Raw genomic sequence first — 27,524 nt, 5'->3', positions numbered from 1 at the left:
GTTGTTTATTTGTTGTTATGGTGTTGTTTATGTGTTATGTTATTGTTTATGTGTTATGTTGTTGTTAATGTGTTGTTTATTTGCTGTTATGTTGTTATTTATGTGTTGTTTATGGGTTATGTTGGTGTTTATGTGTTGTTTATGCGTTTGTTATGTTGTTGTTTATGTGTTGTTATTTATATGTTGTTATGTTGTTGTTTTTGTTGTTGTTTATATGTTGTTATGTTGCTGTTTATGTGTTGTTATTTATATGTTGTTGTTTATGTGTTGTTATGTTGTAGTATATGTGTTGTTATGTTGTTATTCATGTGTTGTTATGTTGTTGTTTATGTGTTGTTTATGTGTTTTTATGTTGCTGTTTATGTGTTGTTATGTTGTAGTTTATGTGTTGTCATGTTGTTATTCCTGTGTTGTTATGTTGTTGTTTATGTGTTGTTATGTTGTTGTTTATGTGTTGTTTATGTGTTGTTATGTTGCTGGCACCGCGGGCACCTTTAGCCCCGGGGTGGCAGGCCCGATGATGCAACTACTTTCACAACGCCTGATCCTACCAATCTCCAATTACTGTGCTGCAATTTAACTAGTGCATAGAGGGTAAACCACTGAAATAGAATCACTAGAAATGGGTGTCTCCATTCAAGTCAATAGGTCTGTAATGGGTCTGTAAGGGCTATGGCCATTCTAGTGGTTGTATTTCTATGGGGTAAACCTTTCACAGAGGACATGTCAGGATAACAAGTCCCATGGTCCCACCACCGTCAGCTGAAGGTCTGTCCTTAGTGACAGCCTAGGAGGAAGCCTACTCCCTCCCAGATAGCTTCCCTCACACCCCTGTCTAATATTCACTGTCCTCTGTCCCCTGTCCTGTCTGTCCTGTCTGTCCCCTGTCCTGTCTGTTCTCTGTCCCCTGCCCTGTCTGTCCCCTGTCCTGTCTGTCCCCTGTCCTGTCTGTCCTCTGTCCCCTGTCCTGTCTGTCCTCTGTCCCCTGTCCTGTCTGTCCTCTGTCCTGTCTGTCTTGTCTGTCCCCTGTCCTGTCTGTCCCCTGTCCCCTGTCCTCTGTCCCCTGTCCTGTCTGTCCTCTGTCTCCTGTCCTGTCTGTCCTCTGTCCCCTGTCCTGTCTGTCCTCTGTCCTGTCTGTCTTGTCTGTCCCCTGTCCTGTCTGTCCTCTGCCTTGTCTTTCCTCTGTCCCCTCCCAGCACATCCTGATAGTCCAGAGGCAGCTGAATGTGTTGGAGGAGGAGCTGGATGAGTTTCGCCTGGCTCTCAGACAGTACATGGAGTGTGCCTGCGCCCAGACCGGCTGCCTGCAGTAAGAGCTCATACACTACAACTCTGTCTTTCAACAACAACTTCCTGTAGTAAATAGAAACATTTTAGTTTTTCAGGCCCATTAAGTCTAATACTGGGGGTTTAAAAAAGCCAGTTTAATATCTTGGTGGGTTTTTATATGTGTGCTATTTCACACATGTACATTATAAATGTGTTTTGTTTTTCTTCATATCCCAACTCCCCCTGAGACACAAATCAACAGATTTATTTCACCTTGTTGACTCGGGGTTTTCAAACTAGCGACCTTTGGGTTACTGGCCCAACACTCTAACCCCTTCATCGGTATAGTCAGAGACATACGTGGTGTTTACACAGTAAAGGTGAGCAGAGTACAGCATGCTTACTGCTTCTCACTGATTTTGCTGATCAGTCAAATTAGTGGGAGAGTTATGCACAATATGGATAATCTGGAGGAGGCAGGAGAGGAGAGGAAATACAGATTGTACGTGTAGTTGTGTTGTAGTTGTGTTGTATAGCTACAGAGCCTTTAGAAATGCCATGTGGCACAGCAGGGGTATGTGACTCAGTCTCACTGGCAGGCATCTTTCTCTGTCTTTCTCTCTCTTTCTCCTTACCGAACCTGCCGTCTCTAACTCTGAATACTATGGCTATGAAAAGCCAACTGACATTTACTCCTGAGGGGCTGATCTGTTGCACCTTCTACTACCTCTGTGATTATTATTATTTGATCCTGCTGATCATCTATGAACGTTTGAACATCTTGAAGAATGAGGACTGGCCACCACTCAGAGCCTGGTTCCTCTCTACCCAGTACAGCCAGTAGAGGACTGGTCACCTCTCAGAGCCTGGTTCCTCTCTACCCAGTACAGCCAGTAGAGGACTGGTCACCCCTCAGAGCCTGGTTCCTCTCTACCCAGTACAGCCAGTAGAGGACTGGTCACCTCTCAGAGCCTGGTTCCTCTCTACCCAGTACAGCCAGTAGAGGACTGGCCACCACTCAGAGCCTGGTTCCTCTCTACCCAGTACAGCCAGTAGAGGACTGGTCACCTCTCAGAGCCTGGTTCCTCTCTACCCAGTACAGCCAGTAGAGGACTGGTCACCTCTCAGAGCCTGGTTCCTCTCTACCCAGTACAGCCAGTAGAGGACTGGTCACCCCTCAGAGCCTGGTTCCTCTGGTCTACCCAGTACAGCCAGTAGAGGACTGGTCACCCCTCAGAGCCTGGTTCCTCTGGTCTACCCAGTACAGCCAGTAGAGGACTGGTCACCCCTCATAGTCTGGTTCCTCTCCAGGTTTCTTCCTAGGTTCCTGCCTTTCTAGGGAGTTTTTCCTTGCCACCGTGCTTCTACATCTGCATTGCTTGCTGTTTGGGGGGTTTAGGCTGGGTTTCTGTAACAGCACTTTGAGATATCAGCTGATGTGAAATGGGCTTTATAAATACATGTTATTGATTTTGAGAGAGAGAGAGAGGGAGAGAGAGAGAGAAATGTATGTTTCCCATGCCAATACAGCCCTTGAATTGAATTGAAAGAGAGAGAAAGAGAGAAAGAGAGAGTAGCCTACAGGATGGAATGACATTAAAGAAGTCTTGTCATTAACAATTCCCAAAACAACAAGAATCCTGCCAGTGTTTCAATCAGTAGTTTGACTAAATCCTAATGAATTTCTCTGGGAATAAAACACAAAGCTGAAAGGAAAACATAGTTGACGAACATGTTTGACAAATCTACTTAGTGACTGGAAAACAAATCTGAACCAAAATCAGTCTAAGCTGATTTTTTTTTAAAGTACAAGCTGTATAATCCTACATGTATGTCACTTACATGCTAATAAGACACTTTTTCTTCTTCTTCTTCTTCTGTGGTTAGTGTGGCAGTTCAGCGACTGGCTAAAGAGTCCCGTTTCATTCTGTACGAGTTCTGGGAACACAACCACGTGTGGAAGAAGTAAGTAGTCTTTCTCTCTAGCTGACAATCATTATCAGTGGAAACTAAATTACAGCACTTGACATGTTTTGACTCTCCAGTTTGTCCCCACTGTGAGACTTCCTCTGAGGAAGACATCATGTGAAGTCGAAAAACATCCGTTCAACTACTCATGAAATAAAACCTGGGATAAGAAGATATGACTCTCTGCCTGCTGTTTCGAATGCTCCAACTTGTTTACCAGGAATTCATCAATTTTTTTTTTGGGGGGGGGAATTCTTCTTGGGGTAAACATCTATGGTCCCTGTGGCTCAGTTGGTAGAGCATGGTGTTTGCAACGCCAGGGTTGTGGGTTCGATTCCCACGGGGGACCAGTACAGAAAAAATAAATAAATAAATGTATGAAATGTATGAATTCACTACTGTAAGTCGCTCTGGATAAGAGCGTCTGCTAAATGACTAAAATGTAAAAATGTAAACCTTACGACTTGAATGTAAAAGCACTTTGAGCACTTGGAAAGTTGAAGTGTTTTTGTCTTTTCAGCCATCTCCAGACGAACTACAGTAAGTCGTTCCAGAGAGGCAACGTGGACTTCCTGGAGACACCGGAGCTCATGACCACCATGCTGGTGCCTGGTACGGCAATCAATAACACACCTGGGATTCACACTGAATTCTTTCACATGTGGTACATCAATCAATAACACACCTGGGATTCATACCGAATTCTTTCACATGTGGTACGTCAATCAATAACACACCTGGGATTCATACTGAATTCTGAACATGTGGTACATCAATCAATAACACACCTGGGATTCACACTGAATTCTGAACATGTGGTACATCAATCAATAACACATCTGGGATTCATACTGAATTCTGAACATGTGGTACATCAATCAATAACACACCTGGGATTCATACTGAATTCTGAACATGTGGTACATCAATCAATAACACACCTGGGATTCATACTGAATTCTGAACATGTGGTACGTCAATCAATAACACATCTGGGATTCATACCGAATTCTTTCACATGTGGTACATCAATCAATAACACATCTGGGATTCATACTGAATTCTGAACATGTGGTACATCAATCAATAACACACCTGGGATTCACACTGAATTCTTTCACATGTTCTGAACATTGTCTTAAAGGTCCAATGCAGCAGTTTTTACATCAATATCAAATCCATTTTTTTTTGGGGGGGGGGATGACAATTTAGTTCCTTATTAACCAGATATCTATCCAACTATTTAATGCGGATGGTTACGACCGAGGCTAATGGAAACATGAAATACCGGTACAATTTTATAAAAGCCAAACAATTTGTTCATTTGACATGGTGGGATCTTTTTGTGGGATCTTTTTGTGTCAGTTGGTAGAGCATGGTGTTTGCAACACCAGGGTTGTGAGTTCGATTCCCACGGGGGGCCAGCACAGAAAAATAATGTATGAAATGAAATGTATGCCTTCACTACTGTAAGTCGCTCTGGATAAGGGCGTCTGCTAAATGACTAAAATGTAATGTAAATGTAAATTAGTCGAGAAATAGCAATGGAAACACCTTTTAACGAGCAAATATTGAAATAATAACCACCAAATCAAAGTAAACTTGGAGTCACTAAGATTTGGGATTCAGATTGTTAGGTTACAGATGAAATAACTGATGAACTTCCCAGGGTGTGTGGTGAAAGTGCACGGTGATGAGCTTGATTCTCCTTTCCAATAAATATTGAGAGTCTTATTCTGGTGACATGATGATGATGGATTGCTTGGCTGCCATTTTGACAAATATACAAATAATATCGCTCTTATCCATAATAATCTCATACTGTGGAATCCTGAGTGGGCACATTCGTTATATAACTCAAATTGTTTGTGACAAAACCATCTAGTAGAGTTGAAAATGAGATGGAAACACATTTAAATTCTAATTTTAATTTGGTAGATGGGAGTTTAACTGCAAAAGTTTATTTATGTCACGGACTCACAGCCTTCTATCTGCAAAAAGTCCGTTTGATGGAAACACATCTCTGGTGGGAAGATTAGCATATTTTTGAATATTCGCATGAAAATCTGTCACATATTGAATGGAAACCTAGCTACTGTAATATTTTTCCATTAAACTAGACTAAATATATTTTTTTAGCAAAATACTATTTCTCAAGTAAGAATTTTGCTGGGACTGTGGGGAGCGAAAAAAAACAACCTTAAAGTTAGCTGTTATTGGCAGAGAGGTTTGGAACTCTCTTTGTTATTGGTCTATTAACCAATTTACCGCAGGGTGATGTCACCAGGCAAGGTGGAACTCCCGCCCATGGACAGCTGCTGATTAGAAGGTCCTGTGTAGATTGTATTTTCAACCAGCATCTATCAGGAAATAAACACTGATCAAATGTTTTCACACTTTTACAGTGTTGGTTTCATCAGCTGTTGTACAATATGATACAAAACACAGAAAACATGTTTTATTTATTTTTGGACTGCAATTGACCTTTAAGCCTGCCTGGGCTACCATGTTGATTGAGTTAGCACTTCTGGGACTAATATTGACAGTGAGCGACCCGGTTCTACGTATTGGACTGGTTTGTGACTAACGGACTCTGTCCCTGGTTAGAGGGGAATAAAGCAGCCCAAGAATTAACACACAGGAAGTTCATTTAAACACATTGAGGAAGATGTACATGTGGATAAAATATTCCCATGTACTAAAGTCCAACCACGCTCACAGACTGAAAAAAAAGACAGTTCTGGTACGGGCAATATTTACTCCCTTTGAGAGCCTGGGTCAGGCTGGCTAGCCAATCAGGACCTGGAGAGACTGCATGGCTAGAGTGTGCACAGGGGTGAGACACATGGCTATTGTCTGATTGGCTGAAGCCATGTTCTGGAGGAGATATCAGCTATTGTCTGATTGGCTGAAGCCATGTTCTGGAGGAGATATCAGTTATTGTCTGATTGGCTGAAGCCATGTTCTGGAGGAGATATCAGCTATTGTCTGATTGGTTGAAGCCATGTTCTGGAGGAGATATCAGCTATTGTCTGATTGGTTGAAGCCATGTTCTGGAGGAAATATCAGCTGTTGTCTGATTGGCTGAAGCCATGTTCTCGAAGGAGATATGATCTCAGACGTGAGAAGGATGAGTGAGAGCCAGACAGAGTAGCTCCAGAAAGTAAATGTGCACACAACACAGTGATATAGCGTCCTGTAACGCCCTCGGCAGGAGATTCTGTAACAATTATAAACTGGGGGGGGGGGGGGGGGGGTTAGCGCCCTGAATGCTGATTGGCTGACAGCTGTAGTATATCAGACCGTATACCATGGGTATGACAAAACATGTAATTGTACTGCTCTAATGACGTTGGTAACCAGTTTATAATAGCAATAAGGCACCTTGGGGGTTTGTGCTATATGGTCAATATACCACGGCTAAGGGCTGTGTCCAGGCACTCCGCGTTGCGTCGTCCATAATAACAGCCCTTAGCCGTGGTATATTGGCCATATACCACAACCCATCGGGCCTTATTGCTTAACTATATGCCATTGAGCAGCCGCTTTTATACAAAGCAAGTTACAGTCATACATATGGGTGGTGGTCCCGGGAATTGAACCCACGATCCTGGTATTTCAAGCATCATGCTCTACCAACTGATCTCCAGAGAAGCAGTCTTCTGTTGGTTCCATCTTGCCAGCTCAGTCAATATAGTCCTCTGTTCCCTTGAACACGATCCCCTTTGCACTCCGGCCTCCCGGGGAGTTACATTGATTCTGAGGAGGACAGTTTAGACATGTTGATTTGGAAGCGGTTTATTATGTAATGGATCAGTGTTTGTGAGTAAGTGTGTCTTCTCTCCCTCCCTTCTCTCACGCTTTTCTCTTCTTCTCTTCTCTCCTTCCCTTCTCTCGCACTCTTCTCTCCTTCCCTTCTCTCCCTCCCTTCTCTCCTTCTCTTCTCTCCTTCCCTTCTCTCCCTCTCTTCTCTCCCTCTCTTCTCTCCCTCCCTTCTCTCCCTCCCTTCTCTCCTTCTCTTCTCTCCCTCTCTCTTCTCTCCCTCCCTTCTCTCCTTCCCTTCTCTCCTTCTCTTCTCTCCCTCTCTCTTCTCTCCCTCCCTTCTCTCCTTCTCTTCTCTCCCTCCCTTCTCTCCCTCCCTTCTCTCCCTCCCTTCTCTCCTTCTCTCCTTCTCTTCTCTCCCTCCCTTCTCTCCCTCCCTTCTCTCCTTCTCTTCTCTCCCTCTCTCTTCTCTCCCTCCCTTCTCTCCTTCTCTTCTCTCCCTCCCTTCTCTCCCTCCCTTCTCTCCCTCCCTTCTCTCCTTCTCTCCTTCCCTTCTCTCCCTCCCTTCTCTCCTTCTCTTCTCTCCCTCCCTTCTCTCCCTCCCTTCTCTCCCTCCCTTCTCTCCTTCTCCTCCTTCTCTTCTCTTCCCTCCCTTCTCTCCCTCCCTTCTCTCCTTCTCTTCTCTCCCTCCCTTCTCTCCCTCCCTTCTCTCCCTCCCTTCTCTCCTTCTCTTCTCTCCCTCTCTCTTCTCTCCCTCCCTTCTCTCCTTCTCTCCTTCTCTTCTCTCCCTCCCTTCTCTCCCTCCCTTCTCTCCTTCTCTTCTCTCCCTCCCTTCTCTCCCTCCCTTCTCTCCTCCCTTCTCTCCTTCTCTTCTCTCCCTCTCTTCTCTCCCTCCCTTCTCTCCTTCTCTCCTTCTCTTCTCTCCCTCCCTTCTCTCCCTCCCTTCTCTCCTTCTCTTCTCTCCCTCCCTTCTCTCCCTCCCTTCTCTCCCTCCCTTCTCTCCTTCTCTTCTCTCCCTCCCTTCTCTCCCTCCCTTCTCTCCCTCCCTTCTCTCCTTCTCTCCTTCTCTTCTCTCCCTCCCTTCTCTCCCCTCCCTTCTCTCCTTCTCTTCTCTCCCTCCCTTCTCTCCCTCTCTTCTCTCCCTCCCTTCTCTCCTTCTCTCCTTCTCTTCTCTCCCTCCCTTCTCTCCCTCTCTTCTCAGCCTCCTGGTGGGTCCTAAACAACAACTAAATGACATCACGCCAGGACGACTGAGGACCGCTATCGATCAGAAACATAGTTTGTAGTCAATCGGCTATCATTAGCATTGTCATTGGGAAGAAGTGCACACACACACACACACACACACACACACACACACACACACACACACACACACACACACTACTGTCAACTTGTACTGTGAAGTAATTCTGAATTATTATGTATCAGACCTCTGTGTCCCTTCCTATTAGCTGTGTATTGATGTTCTCTAGATGTTTACCTTGTATTGATGGTACAGTTCATGTTCTCTAGATGTTTACCTTGTTAGGATGGTACAGTTCAGGTTCTCTAGATGTTTACCTTGTTAGGATGGTACAGTTCCATGTTCTCTAGATGTTTACCTTGTTAGGATGGTACAGTTCCATGTTCTCTAGATGTTTACCTTGTTAGGATGGTACAGTTCCATGTTCTCTAGATGTTTACCTTGTATTGATGGTACAGGTTCCATGTTCTCTAGATGTTTACCTTGTATTGATGGTACAGTTCCATGTTCTCTAGATGTTTACATCAGCACAGTTTCCAGTTCTGTGTCTCAAATGGCACCCTATTCCCTATATAGTGCACTACTTTAGACCAGAGCCCTATGGAACCCTATTCCCTATATAGTGCACTACTTTAGACCAGAGCCCTATAGAACCCTATTCCCTATATAGTGCACTACTTTAGACCAGAGCCCTGCACTCTACAGGGAATATTGTGTCATTTGGAATGCATGCCACCTGTCAGTAGCAGTATGGTTCTCTACACTACTGGTCACAAGTTTTAGAACACAAGGGTTTTTTCTTTATTTCTACTATTTTCTACATTGTAGAATAATAGTGTAGATATCAAAACAATGAAATAACACATATGGAATCATGTAGTAACCAAAAAAGTGTTAAACAAATCAAAATATATTTCATATTTAAGATTCTTTAAAGTAGCCACCCTTTGTCTTGATGACAGCTTGGCACAATCTTGGCATTCTCTCAACCAGCTTCATGAGATAGTCACCTGAAATGCATTTCAATTAACAGGTGTGCCTTCTTAAAAGTTAATTTGTGGAATTTCTTCACGAGACTACTCCATTTTTTTCTTTCAGCCTTTGAATGAATACAACATTGCCCGGTTGGAATATTATCGCTATTTTACGAGAAAAATGCGCTCACGTGTCACCCTTTGGATAGTGACCTGAACGCACGAACAAAACGGAGCTATTTGAATATAACTATGGATTATTTGGAACCAAAACAACATTTGTTGTTGAAGTAGAAGTCCTGGGAGTGCATTCTGACGAAGAACAGCAAAGGTAATCCAATTTTTCTAATAGTAAATCGGAGTTTGGTCAGGGCTAAACTTGGTGGGTGTCTAAATAGCTACCTCGTGATGGCTGGGCTATCTACTCAGAATATTGCAAAATGTGCTTTCACCGAAAAGCTATTTTAAAATCTGACACCGCGATTGCATAAAGGAGTTCTGTATTTATCATTCTTAAAATAATTGTTGTGTATTTTGTGAACGTTTATCATGAGTAATTTAGTAAATTCACTGGAAGTTTTCGGTGGGTATGCTAGTTCTGAACATCACATGCTAATGTAAAAAGCTGGGTTTTTGATATAAATATGAACTTGATTGAACAAAACATGCATGTATTGTATAACATAATGTCCTAGGAGTGTCATCTGATGAAGATCATCAAAGGTTAGTGCTGCATTTAGCTGTGGTTTGGGTTTATGTGACATATATGCTTGCTTTGAAAATGGCTGTGTGATTATTTTTGGCAGGGTACTCTCCTAACATAATCTAATGTTTTGCTTTCGCTGTAAAGCCTTTTTGAAATCGGACAATGTGGTTAGATTAACCTCTTACATCTAGATGTTCCGCTAGCGGAACACCTGCTCCAATATCCAATGATGGGCGTGGCGCGAAATACAAATTCCTCTAACCTCTCTGGCGCATGTGGGACGAACTCGTCCCACCTACGTAACAGCCACTGAAATCCAGTGGCGCCATTTTTGAATCGTTAGAAATACTATTACTTCAATTTCTCAAACATATGACTATTTTACAGCTATTTAAAGACAAGAATCTCGTTAATCTAACCACACTGTCCGATTTCAAAAAGGCTTTACAACGAAAGCAAAACATTAGATTATGTCAGCAGAGTGCCCAGCCAGAAATAATCAGACACCCATTTTTCAAGCTAGCATATCATGTCACATAAACCCAAACCACAGCTAAATGCAGCACTAACCTTTTATGATCTTCATCAGATGACACACCTAGGACATTGTGTTATACAATACATGCATGTCTGTTCAATCAAGTTCATATTTATATCAAAAAACAGCTTTTTACATTAGCATGTGACGTTCAGAAAAAGCATAACCCCCGCAAACTTCCGGGGAATTTACTAACAGTTTGCTAAATTACTCACGATAAACGTTCACAAAAAGCATAACAATTATTTTAAGAATTATAGATACATTACTCCTCTATGCACTCGATATGTCCGATTTTAAAATAGCTTTTCGGATGAAGCACATTTTGCAATAATTTAAGTACATAGCCCGGCATCACAGGGCTAGCTATTTAGACACCCACCCAGGTCAGCCTCCACCAAAATCACATTTCCTATAAGAAAAATGTTCTTACCTTGCTTGTTCTTCGTCAGAATACACTGCCAGGACTTCTACTTCAATAACAAATGTTGGTTTGGTCCCAAATAATCCATCGTTATATCCAAACAGCGACGTTTTGTTCGTGAGTTCTAGACACTATCAGAATGCTACATCACGGTCTTGCGCATGGCGCATTGGCGTGACAAAAAATGTCTAAATATTCCATTACCGTACTTCGAAGCATGTCAACCGCTGTTTAAAACCAATTTTTATGCCTTTTATCTCGTAGAAAAGCGATAATATTCCAACCGGGAATATGCAATGAGCCTAAACAGCCGAATTAAATTTCTCCTCAGGAGCGAATCGTGCACGCGCCTCATTCAAAGGTCCTCTGATCCGCCACTTACCAAAGGCGATAATGTGTTTCAGCCTGAGGCTGCCTCGTCAACCTTCAGCTATTTCCCGGGTTCTGAGAGCCTATCGGAGCCCTGGGAATTGTCACGTTACAGCTAAGATCCTTACTTTTCAATAAACAGATGCAAGACGCACGACTCCTTGTCAGACAGGGTACTTCCTGCATGAAACCTTGTCAGGTTTTTGCCTGCCATAGGAGTTCTGTTATACTCACAGACACCATTCAAACAGTTTTAGAAAATTCAGAGTGTTTTCTATCCAAACCTGAACAATAATATGCATATTCTAGCTTCTGAGTTGGTGTAGGAGGCAGTTAAAAATGGGCACATATTTTTTCCAAAATTCTCAATACTGCCCCCTAGCCCAAACAGGCTAAATTCCGAAAACTTCAATTTTTCAAACATATGACTATTTTACAGCATTTTAAAGACAAGACTCTCGTTAATCTAACCACACTGTCCGATTTCAAAAAGGCTTTACAGCGAAAGCAAAACATTAGATTATGTCAGCAGAGTGCCCAGCCAGAAATAATCAGACACCCATTTTTCAAGCTAGCATATAATGTCACAAAAACCCAGAAGACAGCTAAATGCAGCACTAACCTTTGATGATCTTCATCAGATGACAACCCTAGGACATTATGTTATACAATGCATGCATGCTTTGTTCAATCAAGTTCATATTTATATCAAAAAACAGCTTTTTTACATTAGCATGTGACGTTCAGAACCAGCTTACCCCCGCAAACCTCCGGTGAATTTACTAAATTACTCACGATAAACGTTCACAAAAACATAACAATTATTTTAAGAATTATAGATACAGAACTCTATGCACTCGATATGTCCGATTTTAAAATAGCTTTTCGGTGAAAGCACATTTTACAATATTCTCAGTAGATAGCCCGGCATCACAGGGCTAGCTATTTAGACACCCACCAAGTTTAGCACTCATCAAAATCAGAAAGATAATCAAAAGTTTGATTACCTTTGATGTTCTTCATCAGAATGCACTCCCAGGACTTCTACTTCAATAACAAATGTAGGTTTGGTCCAAAATAATCCATAGTTATGTTCCATCAGCGACGTTTTGTTCGTGCGTTCTAGACACTATCCTAATGGTAAACAAGGGTCGTGCGCATGGCGCATTTCGTGACAAAAGATTTCTAAATATTTCATTACCGTACTTCGAAGCATGTCAACCGCTGTTTAAAATCAATTTTTATGCCATTTTTCTCATAAAAAAGCGATAATATTCCAACCGGGAATCTGCAATTAGGTAAACAGCCGAAAGAAAATACATCACGGGGTCGACTCGGGCACGCACCTAAGCCTTTTGTCTGCTGATAGACCACTTAGCAAAAGCGCTCGTGTGTTTCAGCCAGGGCTTTGAATTACGTCATTCAGCATTTTCCCGGGCTCTGAGGGCCCATGGAAGCCGTAGGAAGTGTCACGTAACAGCAGAGATCCTTTGTAATGGATAGAGAGAATCAACAAGGGGAAGAAATGGTCAGACAGGGTACTCCTGAACAGAATCTTCTCAAGTTTTGGCCTGCCAAATGAGTTCTGTTATACTCACAGACACCATTCAAACAGTTTTAGAAACTTTGGAGTGTTTTCTATCCAAAGCTAATAATTATATGCATATTCTAGTTTCTGGGCAGGAGTAATAATCAGATTAAATCGGGTACGTTTTTTATCCAGCCGTGAAAATACTGCCCCCTATCCATAACAGGTTAACGAGAGTCTTATCTTTAAAATGGTGTAAAATAGTTGATTGTTTGAGAAAATTGAATTGTGGTATTTTAGTTGGTTTTGTATTTCGCGCCGTGCGATGCCATTGGCTGTTGGCTAGGGGTTCCGCTACAGGCTGAACCTGTTGGGGCTAGGGGGCAGTATTGAGAATTTTGAAAAAAATATGTGCCCATTTTTAACTGCCTCCTACACCAACTCAGAAGCTAGAATATGCATATTAGTTGCATATCAGAGTGTTTGGATAGAAAACACTCTGAATTTTCTTAAACTCTTTGAATGGTGTCTGTAAGTATAACAGAAGTCATATGGCAGTCAAAAGCCTGAGACAAATCCTGACAGGAAGTGGATACCTGATGTGTTGAATTACCTTTAAGCCTATGCCATTGAAACACACAGGGGCTTATTAATCGTTGAGCACTTCCTATGGCTTCCACTAGATGTCACCAGTCTTTACAAAGTGGTTTGAATCTGCTACTGTGAGATCTGACCGAACAAGAGCCTTGGAACGGTGGTGGCCGATAAGACTCTGGCACGCGAGTTCATGTTGGGTACTCTCGTTCCAATACATTTTAAAAGAGAATGCAATCGTCCGCCTTGAATATTATTCATGTTCTGGTTGAAAAAGGCACTAATGATTTATGCTATACAACGTTTGACATGTTTGAACGAACGTAAATATTTTTTTCCCATCTTTCATGAAGACAAGTCCGGCGGGCGTAGTTCATGTGCTAACGACACAGAGCTTTTTGGACATAAATTATGAGCTTTTTCGAACAAAACTACATTTGTTATGGACCTGGGATTCCTGGAAGTGACATCTGATGAAGAGAATCAAAGGTAATGGATTATTTACATAGTATTTTCGATTTTAGATCTCTCCAACATGGCGGTTAGTCTGTATCGCAAAGCGTATTTTTCTGGGCGCAGTGCTCAGATTATTGCAAAGTGTGATTTCCCAGTAGGTTATTTTTAAATCTGGCAATCCGGTTGCGTTCAAGAGATGTAAATCTATAATTCTTTGAATGACAATATAATATTTTACCAATGTTTTCGAATAGTAATTATTTAATTTGTTGTGCTGATTGACTGGCGGTTATTGGAGGGAAAAGATTTCCTCAACATCAACGCCATAGTTAAACGCTGTTTTTGGATATAAATATGAACTTGATAGAACAAAAAATGCATGTATTGTCTAACATAATGTCCTAGGATTGTCATCTGATGGAGATTGTCAAAGGTTAGTGCATAATTTTAGCTGGTTTTCTGCTTTTGGTGACGCGTGTCTTTGCATTGACAAAACATTACACACAGCTATTTTCAATGTACTGTTCTAACATAATCTAACTTTATGCTTTCGCCGTAAAGCCTTTTTGAAATCGGACAACGTGGTTAGATTAAGGAGATGTTTATCTTTCAAAGGGTGTAAGATAGTTGTATGTTTGAGAAATTTGAATTATGACATTTAATTGTTTTCAAATTTGGCGCTCTTGAAATGCACCTGCTGTTGATAGGGTGTACCAGGGGTGGGACGCTTGCGTCCCACATAGCCCATAGAGGTTATTAAGACATGAAGGTCAGTCAATACGGAACATTTCAAGAACTTTGAAAGTTTCTTCCAAGTGCAGTCGCAAAAACCATCAAGCGCTTATGATGAAACTGGCTCTCATGAGGACCGCCACAGGAAAGGAAGACCCAGAGTTACCTCTGCTATAGAGGATAAGTTCATTACAGTTACCAGCCTCATGAGGACCGCCACAGGAAAGGAAGACCCAGAGCTTCCTCTACTGCAGAGTATTAGTTATTTAGAGTTACCAGCCTCAGAAATTGCAGCACAAATAAATGCTTCACAGTTCAAGTAACAGACACATCTCAACATCAACTGTTCAGAGGAGACTGCGTGAATCAGGCCTTCATGGTCAAATTGCTGCAAAGAAACCACTACTAAAGGACACCAATAAGAAGAAGAGACTTGCTTGGGCCAAGAAACACGAGCAATGGACATTAGACCGGTGGAAATCTGTCCTTTGGTCTGATGAGTCCAACAGCCGTGTCTTTGTGAGACGTGGTGTGGGTGAACGGATGATCTCCGCATCTGTATTTCCCACTGTGAAGCATGGAGGAGGAGGTGTTATTGTGTGGGGGTGCTTTGCTGGTGACACTGTCTGTGATTTATTTAGAATTGAAGGCACACTTAACCAGCATGGCTACCACAGCATTCTTCAGCGATACGCCATCACATCTGGTTTGGGCTTCGTGGGACTATCATTTGTTTTTCAACAGGACAATGACCCAACACACCTCCAGGCTGTGAAAGGGCTATTTGACCAAGAAGAAGAGTGATGGAGTGCTGCATCAGATGACCTGGCCTCCACAATCACCAGACCTCAACCCAATTGAGATGGTTTGGGATGAGTCAAAAAAAGCAACCAACAAGTGATCAGAATATGTGGGAACTCCTTCAAGACTGTTGGAAAAGTGTTCCAGCTGAAGCTGGTTAAGAGAATGCCAAGAGTGTGCAAAGCTGTTATCAAGGCTATTTGAATAATAAAAAATAATAAATGTATTTCACCTTTATTTAAACAGGTAAGCCAGTTGAGAACAAGTTGTCATTTACAACTGCGACCTGGCCAAGATAAACCAAAGCAGTGCAACACAAACAACAACACAGAGTTACACATGGAATAAACAAGAGTACAGTCAATAACACAATAGAAAAAAATTAAGTCTATATACAGTGTGTATAACATATATTTTGATTTGTTTAACACTTTTTTTTGGTTAGTACATGATTCCATATGTGTTATTTCATAGTGTTGATGTCTTCACTATTATTTTACAATGTAGAAAATAGTAAAAATAAAGAAAAACCCTTGAATGAGTAGGTGTTCGAAAACTTTTGACCGGTGGCTGTACTGTACAGGGAGTGTAGTGTTGTAGATTGTGTGTGTGTGTGTGTGTGTGTGTGTGTGTGTGTGTGTGTGTGTGTGTGTGTGTGTGTGTGTGTGTGTGTGTGTGTGTGTGTGTGTGTGTGTGTGTGTGTGTGTGTGTGTGTGTGTGTGTGTGTGTGTGTTAGAGGCTATCCCTGTGTAGTATCAGTGCTTGGGAGGATGAGAACAACCCAAGCTAACCAACAGGTCACCGTACATTTCTGAACAAAATAGATTGTATAGTTATTGGATGTATTTTAATGTGTAAATCATTCAGTGGTAAGAAATAAAGATCATATATTGTTGTCTGTCTCTTATTTCAATCAGGTTGTTCAATACTCATACTGTCACTGAGAGTTATCCTACCCTTAGCCCAAAATGACCTGTCACTGAGAGCTACGTTACCCCGAAACGATCTGTCACTGAGAGCTATGTTATCCCGAAATGACCTGTCACTGAGAGTTACATTACCCCAAAATGACCTTTCACTGAGAGCTACGTTACCCCAAAATGACCTGTCACTGAGAGCTACGTTATCCCGAAATGACCTGTCACTGAGAGCTACATTACCCCGAAATGACCTGTCACTGAGAGTTACGTTATCCCAAAATGACATGTCACTGAGAGTTACATTACCCCGAAATGACCTGTCACTGAGAGCTACGTTACCCCGAAATAACCTGTCACTGAGAGTTATCCCAAAATGACCTGTCACTGAGAGCTACGTTATCCCAAAATGATCTGTCACTGAGAGCTACGTTATCCCAAAATGATCTGTCACTGAGAGCTACGTTATCCCAAAATGACCTGTCACTGAGAGCTACGTTACCCCAAAATGACCTGTCACTGAGAGTTATCCCAAAATGACCTGTCACTGAGAGCTACGTTATCCCAAAATGACCTGTCATTGAGAGTTATCCCAAAATGACCTGTCACTGAGAGTTATCCCATTATCCCCAAATCCTAACATTGGTGAATTAGGATACAGAGACGTTGGATTCTGTTGACTGATTCAACACTTATTATGTTAAATCCTCAACATGTTAATTCATATGATGTCAAAGTTACGCTCTCTGCACTTCTAATGCTAGGTCAAGTGTTACGTTCCACTTTGATGATGTCTGGTAATATGTATTTTAGGAAGTATTGTTATGTAAACATTGTCTGTGTGTCGACCCACTGTCGGGCTCACCACTCAGATGTCATTTTGACTCACCAAGCCAAAATGTTTGGCCACCCACTTCTGTAGGCTATAATGTGAGACGTAGTAAAAGGCTTGGGATTTGTTCTTCCTCCATTTTCTAGGGGAAGAGTGGTCTAGCTAGCTACCCCTTTGTCACACCCTAACGTTATGGCCAGTTGTAGGAGCTGTGGCCATGTCGTCTCAAATGTTACATAAGGCCTGTTCAAACATGAGTCATTCACTCACTGACAGGCAGGTGTCGTTTAAAAAGAGACCACTCACTGCCACCTGGTGGGCACTGGAAATACAACACCCACCAATAGCAAGGACAGACTGCCTAATGTTTATATTCAGTAACAAGTAGTCAGGGGAGCAGTGATATTTAGTAACAGGTAAATACTGTACATTACCAAAGGTAAATCTATATCGAGATCAATGTTGACTGACTGATGAGAGACCGTTTTGGCTGGTGATAATGTGACGTGCAGTGAATTCTCTGTCTGATATTTAATGTATCAAACTGAGAATAATGTTGAAATTAAGAGAATATTTCAGAAGCTAAAATAATGACTTCCAGGAGCACTTCTTCACTCTGTCCTCTCTTCCTCTTTTCCATTTGAATAAACCTTCATGGCTAATGCACTGCCCTTCACTGATGTCTATTATAGAGAGATAGAGCTGGTATTATAAACCCTAACCCTTCACTGGTGTCTATTATAGAGAGATAGAGCTGGTATTATAAACCCTTCACTGGTGTCTATTATAGAGACATAGAGCTGGTATTATAAACCCTTCACTGGTGTCTATTATAGAGAGATAGAGCTGGTATTATAAACCCTTCACTGGTGTCTATTATAGACAGGTAGAGCTGGTATTATAAACCCTAACCCTTCACTGGTGTCTATTATAGAGAGATAGAGCTGGTATTATAAACCCTTCACTGGTGTCTATTATAGAGAGATAGAGCTGGTATTATAAACCCTTCACTGGTGTCTATTATAGAGAGATAGAGCTGGTATTATAAACCCTAACCCTTCACTGGTGTCTATTATAGAGAGATAGAGCTGGTATTATAAACCCTAACCTTCACTGGTGTCTATTATAGAGAGATAGAGCTGGTATTATAAACCCTTCACTGGTGTCTATTATAGAGAGATAGAGCTGGTATTATAAACCCTAACCCTTCACTGGTGTCTATTATAGAGAGATAGAGCTGGTATTATAAACCCTTCACTGGTGTCTATTATAGAGAGATAGAGCTGGTATTATAAACCCTAACCCTTCACTGGTGTCTATTATAGAGAGATAGAGCTGGTATTATAAACCCTTCACTGGTGTCTATTATAGAGAGATAGAGCTGGTATTATAAACCCTTCACTGGTGTCTATTATAGAGAGGTAGAGCTGGTATTATAAACCCTTCACTGGTGTCTATTATAGAGAGATAGAGCTGGTATTATAAACCCTTCACTGGTGTCTATTATAGAGAGATAGAGCTGGTATTATAAACCCTAACCCTTCACTGGTGTCTATTATAGAGAGATAGAGCTGGTATTATAAACCCTTCACTGGTGTCTATTATAGAGAGATAGAGCTGGTATTATAAACCCTAACCCTTCACTGGTGTCTATTATAGAGAGATAGAGCTGGTATTATAAACCCTTCACTGGTGTCTATTATAGAGAGATAGAGCTGGTATTATAAACCCTTCACTGGTGTCTATTATAGAGAGATAGAGCTGGTATTATAAACCCTAACCCTTCACTGGTGTCTATTATAGAGAGATAGAGCTGGTATTATAAACCCTAACCCTTCACTGGTGTCTATTATAGAGAGATAGAGCTGGTATTATAAACCCTAACCCTTCACTGGTGTCTATTATAGAGAGATAGAGCTGGTATTATAAACCCTAACCCTTCACTGGTGTCTATTATAGAAAGATAGAGCTGGTATTATAAACCCTTCACTGGTGTCTATTATAGAGAGATTGAGCTGGAATTATAAACCCTTCACTGGTGTCTATTATAGAGAGACAGAGCTGGTATTATAAACCCTTCACTGGTGTCTATTATAGAGAGATAGAGCTGGTATTATAAACCCTAACCCTTCACTGGTGTCTATTATAGAGAAATAGAGCTGGTATTATTAACCCTTCACTGGTGTCTGTTATAGAGAGATAGAGCTGGTATTATTAACCCTTCACTGATGTCTATTATAGAGAGGTAGAGCTGGTATTATTAACCCTTCACTGGTGTCTATTATAGAGAGATAGAGCTGGTATTATTAACCCTTCACTGGTGTCTATTATAGAGAGGTAGAGCTGGTATTATTAACCCTTCACTGATGTCTATTATAGAAAGATAGAGCTGGTATTATAAACCCTTCACTGGTGTCTATTATAGAGAGGTAGAGCTGGTATTATAAACCCTAAACCTTCACTGGTGTCTATTATAGAGAGGTAGAGCTGGTATTATAAACCCTTAACTGGTGTCTATTATAGAGAGATAGAGCTGGTATTATAAACCCTAACCCTTCACTGGTGTCTATTATAGAGAGATAGAGCTGGTATTATAAACCCTAACCCTTCACTGGTGTCTATTATAGAGAGGTAGAGCTGATATTATAAACCCTAACCCTTCACTGGTGTCTATTATAGAGAGATAGAGCTGGTATTATAAACCCTAACCCTTCACTGGTGTCTATTATAGAGAGATAGAGCTGGTATTATAAACCCTAACCATTCACTGGTGTCTATTATAGAGAGATAGAGCTGGTATTATAAACCCTAACCCTTCACTGGTGTCTATTATAGAGAGGTAGAGCTGGTATTTTAAACCCTTCACTGGTGTCTATTATAGAGAGATAGAACTGGTATTATAAATCTTAACCCTTCACTGGTGTCTATTACAGAGAGATAGAGCTGGAATTATAAACCCTTCACTGGTGTCTATTATAGAGAGATAGAGCTGGTATTATAAACCCTAACCCTTCACTGGTGTCTATTATAGAGAGATAGAGCTGGTGTTATAAACCCTTCACTGGTGTCTAATATAGAGAGACATAGCTGGTATTATAAACCCTAACCCTTCACTGGTGTCTATTATAGAGAGATAGAGCTGGTATTATAAACCCTTCACTGGTGTCTATTATAGAGAGATAGAGCTGGTATTATAAACCCTTCACTGGTGTCTATTATATAGAGATAGAGCTGGTATTATAAACCCTAACCCTTCACTGGTGTCTATTATAGAGAGATAGAGCTGGTATTATAAACCCTTCACTGGTGTCTAATATAGAGAGATATAGCTGGTATTATAAACCCTAACCCTTCACTGGTGTCTATTATAGAGAGATAGAGCTGGTATTATAAACCCTTCACTGGTGTCTATTATAGAGAGATAGAGCTGGTATTATAAACCCTTCACTGGTGTCTATTATAGAGAGGTAGAGCTGGTATTATAAATGCTTCACTGGTGTCTATTATAGAGAGGTAGAGCTGGTATTATTAACCCTTCACTGATGTCTATTATAGAGAGATAGAGCTGGTATTATAAACCCTAACCCTTCACTGGTGTCTATTATAGAGAGATAGAGCTGATATTATACACCCTAACCCTTCACTGGTGTCTATTATAGAGAGATAGAGCTGGTATTATAAACCCTTCACTGGTGTCTATTATAGAGAGATAGAGCTGGTATTATTAACCCTAACCCTTCACTGGTGTCTATTATAGAGAGATAGAGCTGGTATTATAAACCCTAACCCTTCACTGGTGTCTATTATAGAGAGATAGAGCTGGTATTATAAACCCTAACCCTTCACTGGTGTCTATTATAGAGAGATAGAGCTGGTATTATAAACCCTAACCCTTCACTGGTGTCTATTATAGAGAGGTAGAGCTGGTATTATAAACCCTTCACTGGTGTCTATTATAGAGAGATAGAGCTGGTATTATAAACCCTTCACTGGTGTCTATTATAGAGAGGTAGAGCTGGTATTATAAACCCTAACCCTTCACTGGTTTCTATTATAGAGAGGTAGAGCTGGTATTATAAACCCTTCACTGGTGTCTATTATAGAGAGATAGAGCTGGTATTATAAACCCTAACCCTTCACTGGTGTCTATTATAGAGAGGTAGAGCTGGTATTATAAACCCTAACCCTTCACTGGTGTCTATTATAGAGAGATAGAGCTGGTATTATAAACCCTTCACTGGTGTCTATTATAGAGAGATAGAGCTGGTATTATAAACCCTTCACTGGTGTCTATTATAGAGAGATAGAGCTGGTATTATAAACCCTAACCCTTCACTGGTGTCTATTATAGAGAGATAGAGCTGGTATTAAAAACCCTAACCCTTCACTGGTGTCTATTATAGAGAGATAGAGCTGGTATTATAAACCCTAACCCTTCACTGGTGTGTATTATAGAGAGATAGAGCTGGTATTATAAACCCTTCACTGGTGTCTATTATAGAGAGATAGAGCTGGTATTATAAACCCTAACCCTTCACTGGTGTCTATTATAGAGAGATAGAGCTGGTATTATAAACCCTTCACTGGTGTCTATTATAGAGAGATAGAGCTGGTATTATAAACCCTAACCCTTCACTGGTGTCTATTATAGAGAGATAGAGCTGGTATTATAAACCCTAACCCTTCCCTGGTGTCTATTATAGAGAGATAGAGCTGGTATTATAAACCCTAACCATTCACTGGTGTCTATTATAGAGAGATAGAGCTGGTATTATAAACCCTAACCCTTCACTGGTGTCTATTATAGAGAGGTAGAGCTGGTATTTTAAACCCTTCACTGGTGTCTATTATAGAGAGGTAGAACTGGTATTATAAATCTTAACCCTTCACTGGTGTCTATTACAGAGAGATAGAGCTGGAATTATAAACCCTTCACTGGTGTCTATTATAGAGAGATAGAGCTGGTATGATAAACCCTAACCCTTCACTGGTGTCTATTATAGAGAGATAGAGCTGGTGTTATAAACCCTTCACTGGTGTCTAATATAGAGAGACATAGCTGGTATTATAAACCCTAACCCTTCACTGGTGTCTATTATAGAGAGATAGAGCTGGTATTATAAACCCTTCACTGGTGTCCATTATAGAGAGACATAGCTGGTATTATAAACCCTAACCCTTCACTGGTGTCTATTATAGAGAGATAGAGCTGGTATTATAAACCCTTCACTGGTGTCTATTATAGAGAGATAGAGCTGGTATTATAAACCCTTCACTGGTGTCTATTATATAGAGATAGAGCTGGTATTATAAACCCTAACCCTTCACTGGTGTCTATTATAGAGAGATAGAGCTGGTATAATAAACCCTTCACTGGTGTCTAATATAGAGAGATATAGCTGGTATTATAAACCCTAACCCTTCACTGGTGTCTATTATAGAGAGATAGAGCTGGTATTATAAACCCTTCACTGGTGTCTATTATAGAGAGATAGAGCTGGTATTATAAACCCTTCACTGGTGTCTATTATAGAGAGGTAGAGCTGGTATTATAAATGCTTCACTGGTGTCTATTATAGAGAGGTAGAGCTGGTATTATTAACCCTTCACTGATGTCTATTATAGAGAGATAGAGCTGGTATTATAAACCCTAACCCTTCACTGGTGTCTATTATAGAGAGATAGAGCTGATATTATAAACCCTAACCCTTCACTGGTGTCTATTATAGAGAGATAGAGCTGGTATTATAAACCCTTCACTGGTGTCTATTATAGAGAGATAGAGCTGGTATTATTAACCCTAACCCTTCACTGGTGTCTATTATAGAGAGATAGAGCTGGTATTATAAACCCTAACCCTTCACTGGTGTCTATTATAGAGAGATAGAGCTGGTATTATAAACCATAACCCTTCACTGGTGTCTATTATAGAGAGATAGAGCTGGTATTATAAACCCTAACCCTTCACTGGTGTCTATTATAGAGAGGTAGAGCTGGTATTATAAACCCTTCACTGGTGTCTATTATAGAGAGATAGAGCTGGTATTATAAACCCTTCACTGGTGTCTATTATAGAGAGGTAGAGCTGGTATTATAAACCCTTCACTGGTGTCTATTATAGAGAGATAGAGCTGGTATTATAAACCCTTCACTGGTGTCTATTATAGAGAGGTAGAGCTGGTATTATAAACCCTAACCCTTCACTGGTTTCTATTATAGAGAGGTAGAGCTGGTATTATAAACCCTTCACTGGTGTCTATTATAGAGAGATAGAGCTGGTATTATAAACCCTAACCCTTCACTGGTGTCTATTATAGAGAGGTAGAGCTGGTATTATAAACCCTAACCCTTCACTGGTGTCTATTATAGAGAGATAGAGCTGGTATTATAAACCCTTCACTGGTGTCTATTATAGAGAGATAGAGCTGGTATTATAAACCCTTCACTGGTGTCTATTATAGAGAGATAGAGCTGGTATTATAAACCCTAACCCTTCACTGGTGTCTATTATAGAGAGATAGAGCTGGTATTAAAAACCCTAACCCTTCACTGGTGTCTATTATAGAGAGATAGAGCTGGTATTATAAACCCTAACCCTTCACTGGTGTGTATTATAGAGAGATAGAGCTGGTATTATAAACCCTTCACTGGTGTCTATTATAGAGAGATAGAGCTGGTATTATAAACCCTAACCCTTCACTGGTGTCTATTATAGAGAGATAGAGCTGGTATTATAAACCCTTCACTGGTGTCTATTATAGAGAGATAGAGCTGGTATTATAAACCCTAACCCTTCACTGGTGTATTTTATAGAGAGGTAGAGCTGGTATTATAAACCCTAACCCTTCACTGGTGTCTATTATAGAGAGATAGAGCTGGTATTATTAACCCTAACCCTTCACTGGTGTCTATTATAGAGAGGTAGAGCTGGTATTATTAACCCTTCACTGATGTCTATTATAGAGAGATAGAGCTGGTATTATAAACACTAACCCTTCACTGGTGTCTATTATAGAGAGGTAGAGCTGGTATTATAAACCCTAACCCTTCACTGGTGTCTATTATAGAGAGCTAGAGCTGGTATTATAAACCCTTCACTGGTGTCTATTATAGAGAGATAGAGCTGGTATTATAAACCCTAACCCTTCACTGGTGTCTATTATAGAGAGATAGAGCTGGTATTATAAACCCTTCACTGGTGTCTATTATAGAGAGATAGAGCTGGTATTATAAACCCTAACCCTTCACTGGTGTCTATTATAGAGAGGTAGAGCTGGTATTTTAAACCCTAACCCTTCACTGGTGTCTATTATAGAGAGATAGAGCTGGTATTATTAACCCTAACCCTTCACTGGTGTCTATTATAGAGAGGTAGAGCTGGTATTATTAACCCTTCACTGATGTCTATTATAGAGAGATAGAGCTGGTATTATAAACACTAACCCTTCACTGGTGTCTATTATAGAGAGGTAGAGCTGGTATTATAAACCCTAACCCTTCACTGGTGTCTATTATAGAGAGATAGAGCTGGTATTATAAACCCTTCACTGGTGTCTATTATAGAGAGACATAGCTGGTATTATAAACCCTAACCCTTCACTGGTGTCTATTATAGAGAGATAGAGCTGGTATTATAAACCCTTCACTGGTGTCTATTATAGAGAGATAGAGCTGGTATTATAAACCCTTCACTGGTGTCTATTATATAGAGATAGAGCTGGTATTATAAACCCTAACCCTTCACTGGTGTCTATTATAGAGAGATAGAGCTGGTATTATAAACCCTTCACTGGTGTCTATTATAGAGAGATAGAGCTGGTATTATAAACCCTAACCCTTCACTGGTGTCTATTATAGAGAGATAGAGCTGGTATTATAAACCCTTCACTGGTGTCTATTATAGAGAGATAGAGCTGGTATTATAAACACTAACCCTTCACTGGTGTCTATTATAGAGAGATAGAGCTGGTATTATAAACCCTAACCCTTCACTGGTGTCTATTATAGAGAGGTAGAGCTGGTATTATAAACCCTAACCCTTCACTGGTGTCTATTATAGAGAGATAGAGCTGGTATTATTAACCCTAACCCTTCACTGGTGTCTATTATAGAGAGGTAGAGCTGGTATTATTAACCCTTCACTGATGTCTATTATAGAGAGATAGAGCTGGTATTATAAACACTAACCCTTCACTGGTGTCTATTATAGAGAGGTAGAGCTGGTATTATAAACCCTAACCCTTCACTGGTGTCTATTATAGAGAGATAGAGCTGGTATTATAAACCCTTCACTGGTGTCTATTATAGAGAGATAGAGCTGGTATTATAAACCCTAACCCTTCACTGGTGTCTATTATAGAGAGATAGAGCTGGTATTATAAACCCTTCACTGGTGTCTATTATAGAGAGGTAGAGCTGGTATTATTAACCCTTCACTGATGTCTATTATAGAGAGATAGAGCTGGTATTATAAACACTAACCCTTCACTGGTGTCTATTATAGAGAGGTAGAGCTGGTATTATAAACCCTAACCCTTCACTGGTGTCTATTATAGAGAGATAGAGCTGGTATTATAAACCCTTCACTGGTGTCTATTATATAGAGATAGAGCTGGTATTATAAACCCTAACCCTTCACTGGTGTCTATTATAGAGAGATAGAGCTGGTATTATAAACCCTTCACTGGTGTCTATTATAGAGAGATAGAGCTGGTATTATAAACCCTAACCCTTCACTGGTGTCTATTATAGAGAGATAGAGCTGGTATTATAAACCCTAACCCTTCCCTGGTGTCTATTATAGAGAGATAGAGCTGGTATTATAAACCCTAACCATTCACTGGTGTCTATTATAGAGAGATAGAGCTGGTATTATAAACCCTAACCCTTCACTGGTGTCTATTATAGAGAGGTAGAGCTGGTATTTTAAACCCTTCACTGGTGTCTATTATAGAGAGGTAGAACTGGTATTATAAATCTTAACCCTTCACTGGTGTCTATTACAGAGAGATAGAGCTGGAATTATAAACCCTTCACTGGTGTCTATTATAGAGAGATAGAGCTGGTATGATAAACCCTAACCCTTCACTGGTGTCTATTATAGAGAGATAGAGCTGGTGTTATAAACCCTTCACTGGTGTCTAATATAGAGAGACATAGCTGGTATTATAAACCCTAACCCTTCACTGGTGTCTATTATAGAGAGATAGAGCTGGTATTATAAACCCTCCACTGGTGTCTATTATAGAGAGACATAGCTGGTATTATAAACCCTAACCCTTCACTGGTGTCTATTATAGAGAGATAGAGCTGGTATTATAAACCCTTCACTGGTGTCTATTATAGAGAGATAGAGCTGGTATTATAAACCCTTCACTGGTGTCTATTATATAGAGATAGAGCTGGTATTATAAACCCTAACCCTTCACTGGTGTCTATTATAGAGAGATAGAGCTGGTATAATAAACCCTTCACTGGTGTCTAATATAGAGAGATATAGCTGGTATTATAAACCCTAACCCTTCACTGGTGTCTATTATAGAGAGATAGAGCTGGTATTATAAACCCTTCACTGGTGTCTATTATAGAGAGATAGAGCTGGTATTATAAACCCTTCACTGGTGTCTATTATAGAGAGGTAGAGCTGGTATTATAAATGCTTCACTGGTGTCTATTATAGAGAGGTAGAGCTGGTATTATTAACCCTTCACTGATGTCTATTATAGAGAGATAGAGCTGGTATTATAAACCCTAACCCTTCACTGGTGTCTATTATAGAGAGATAGAGCTGGTATTATAAACCCTAACCCTTCACTGGTGTCTATTATAGAGAGGTAGAGCTGGTATTATAAACCCTAACCCTTCACTGGTGTCTATTATAGAGAGATAGAGCTGGTATTATTAACCCTAACCCTTCACTGGTGTCTATTATAGAGAGATAGAGCTGGTATTATAAACCCTAACCCTTCACTGGTGTCTATTATAGAGAGATAGAGCTGGTATTATAAACCCTAACCCTTCACTGGTGTCTATTATAGAGAGATAGAGCTGGTATTATAAACCCTAACCCTTCACTGGTGTCTATTATAGAGAGGTAGAGCTGGTATTATAAACCCTTCACTGGTGTCTATTATAGAGAGATAGAGCTGGTATTATAAACCCTTCACTGGTGTCTATTATAGAGAGGTAGAGCTGGTATTATAAACCCTTCACTGGTGTCTATTATAGAGAGATAGAGCTGGTATTATAAACCCTTCACTGGTGTCTATTATAGAGAGGTAGAGCTGGTATTATAAACCCTAACCCTTCACTGGTTTCTATTATAGAGAGGTAGAGCTGGTATTATAAACCCTTCACTGGTGTCTATTATAGAGAGATAGAGCTGGTATTATAAACCCTAACCCTTCAC

The 27,524-nt window shown here is 40.6% G+C and overlaps 1 protein-coding gene and 1 non-coding gene across 2 annotated transcripts; both read left to right on the top strand.

The window, feature by feature from the left end:
- The first annotated feature begins 1,148 nt into the window (after positions 1-1,148).
- LOC115186259 (N-terminal EF-hand calcium-binding protein 1-like) lies at positions 1,149-9,080 on the top strand. Its single transcript, XM_029745929.1, has 4 exons — positions 1,149-1,309; positions 3,157-3,234; positions 3,758-3,849; positions 8,201-9,080. Exons 1-4 carry the CDS (start codon positions 1,275-1,277, stop codon positions 8,227-8,229), a joined length of 234 nt encoding a protein of 77 aa, XP_029601789.1. The 5' UTR covers positions 1,149-1,274; the 3' UTR covers positions 8,230-9,080.
- trnaa-ugc (transfer RNA alanine (anticodon UGC)) lies at positions 3,514-3,586 on the top strand. Its single transcript has one exon. It is a non-coding gene; the product is annotated as a tRNA-Ala (tRNA).
- Positions 9,081-27,524: the final 18,444 nt, after the last annotated feature.

This window comes from Salmo trutta, unplaced genomic scaffold, assembly GCF_901001165.1.
Source record: "Salmo trutta unplaced genomic scaffold, fSalTru1.1, whole genome shotgun sequence".
In the NCBI taxonomy this organism is placed as follows: Eukaryota; Metazoa; Chordata; class Actinopteri; order Salmoniformes; family Salmonidae; genus Salmo; species Salmo trutta.
The sequence above is the reverse complement of the archived record's forward strand: the minus strand, read 5'-3'. Positions and strand labels throughout refer to the sequence as shown.

Excerpts from the sequence above, each read along its gene's own strand:
- LOC115186259 (XM_029745929.1), top strand. The coding sequence starts at position 1,275 with ATGGAGTGTGCCTGCGCCCAGACCGGCTGCCTGCA. Across the intron at positions 1,310-3,156 it reads GCCCAGACCGGCTGCCTGCA|TGTGGCAGTTCAGCGACTGG; the intron begins GTAAGAGCTCAT and ends TTCTGTGGTTAG. Across the intron at positions 3,850-8,200 it reads GACCACCATGCTGGTGCCTG|CCTCCTGGTGGGTCCTAAAC; the intron begins GTACGGCAATCA and ends CTCTCTTCTCAG.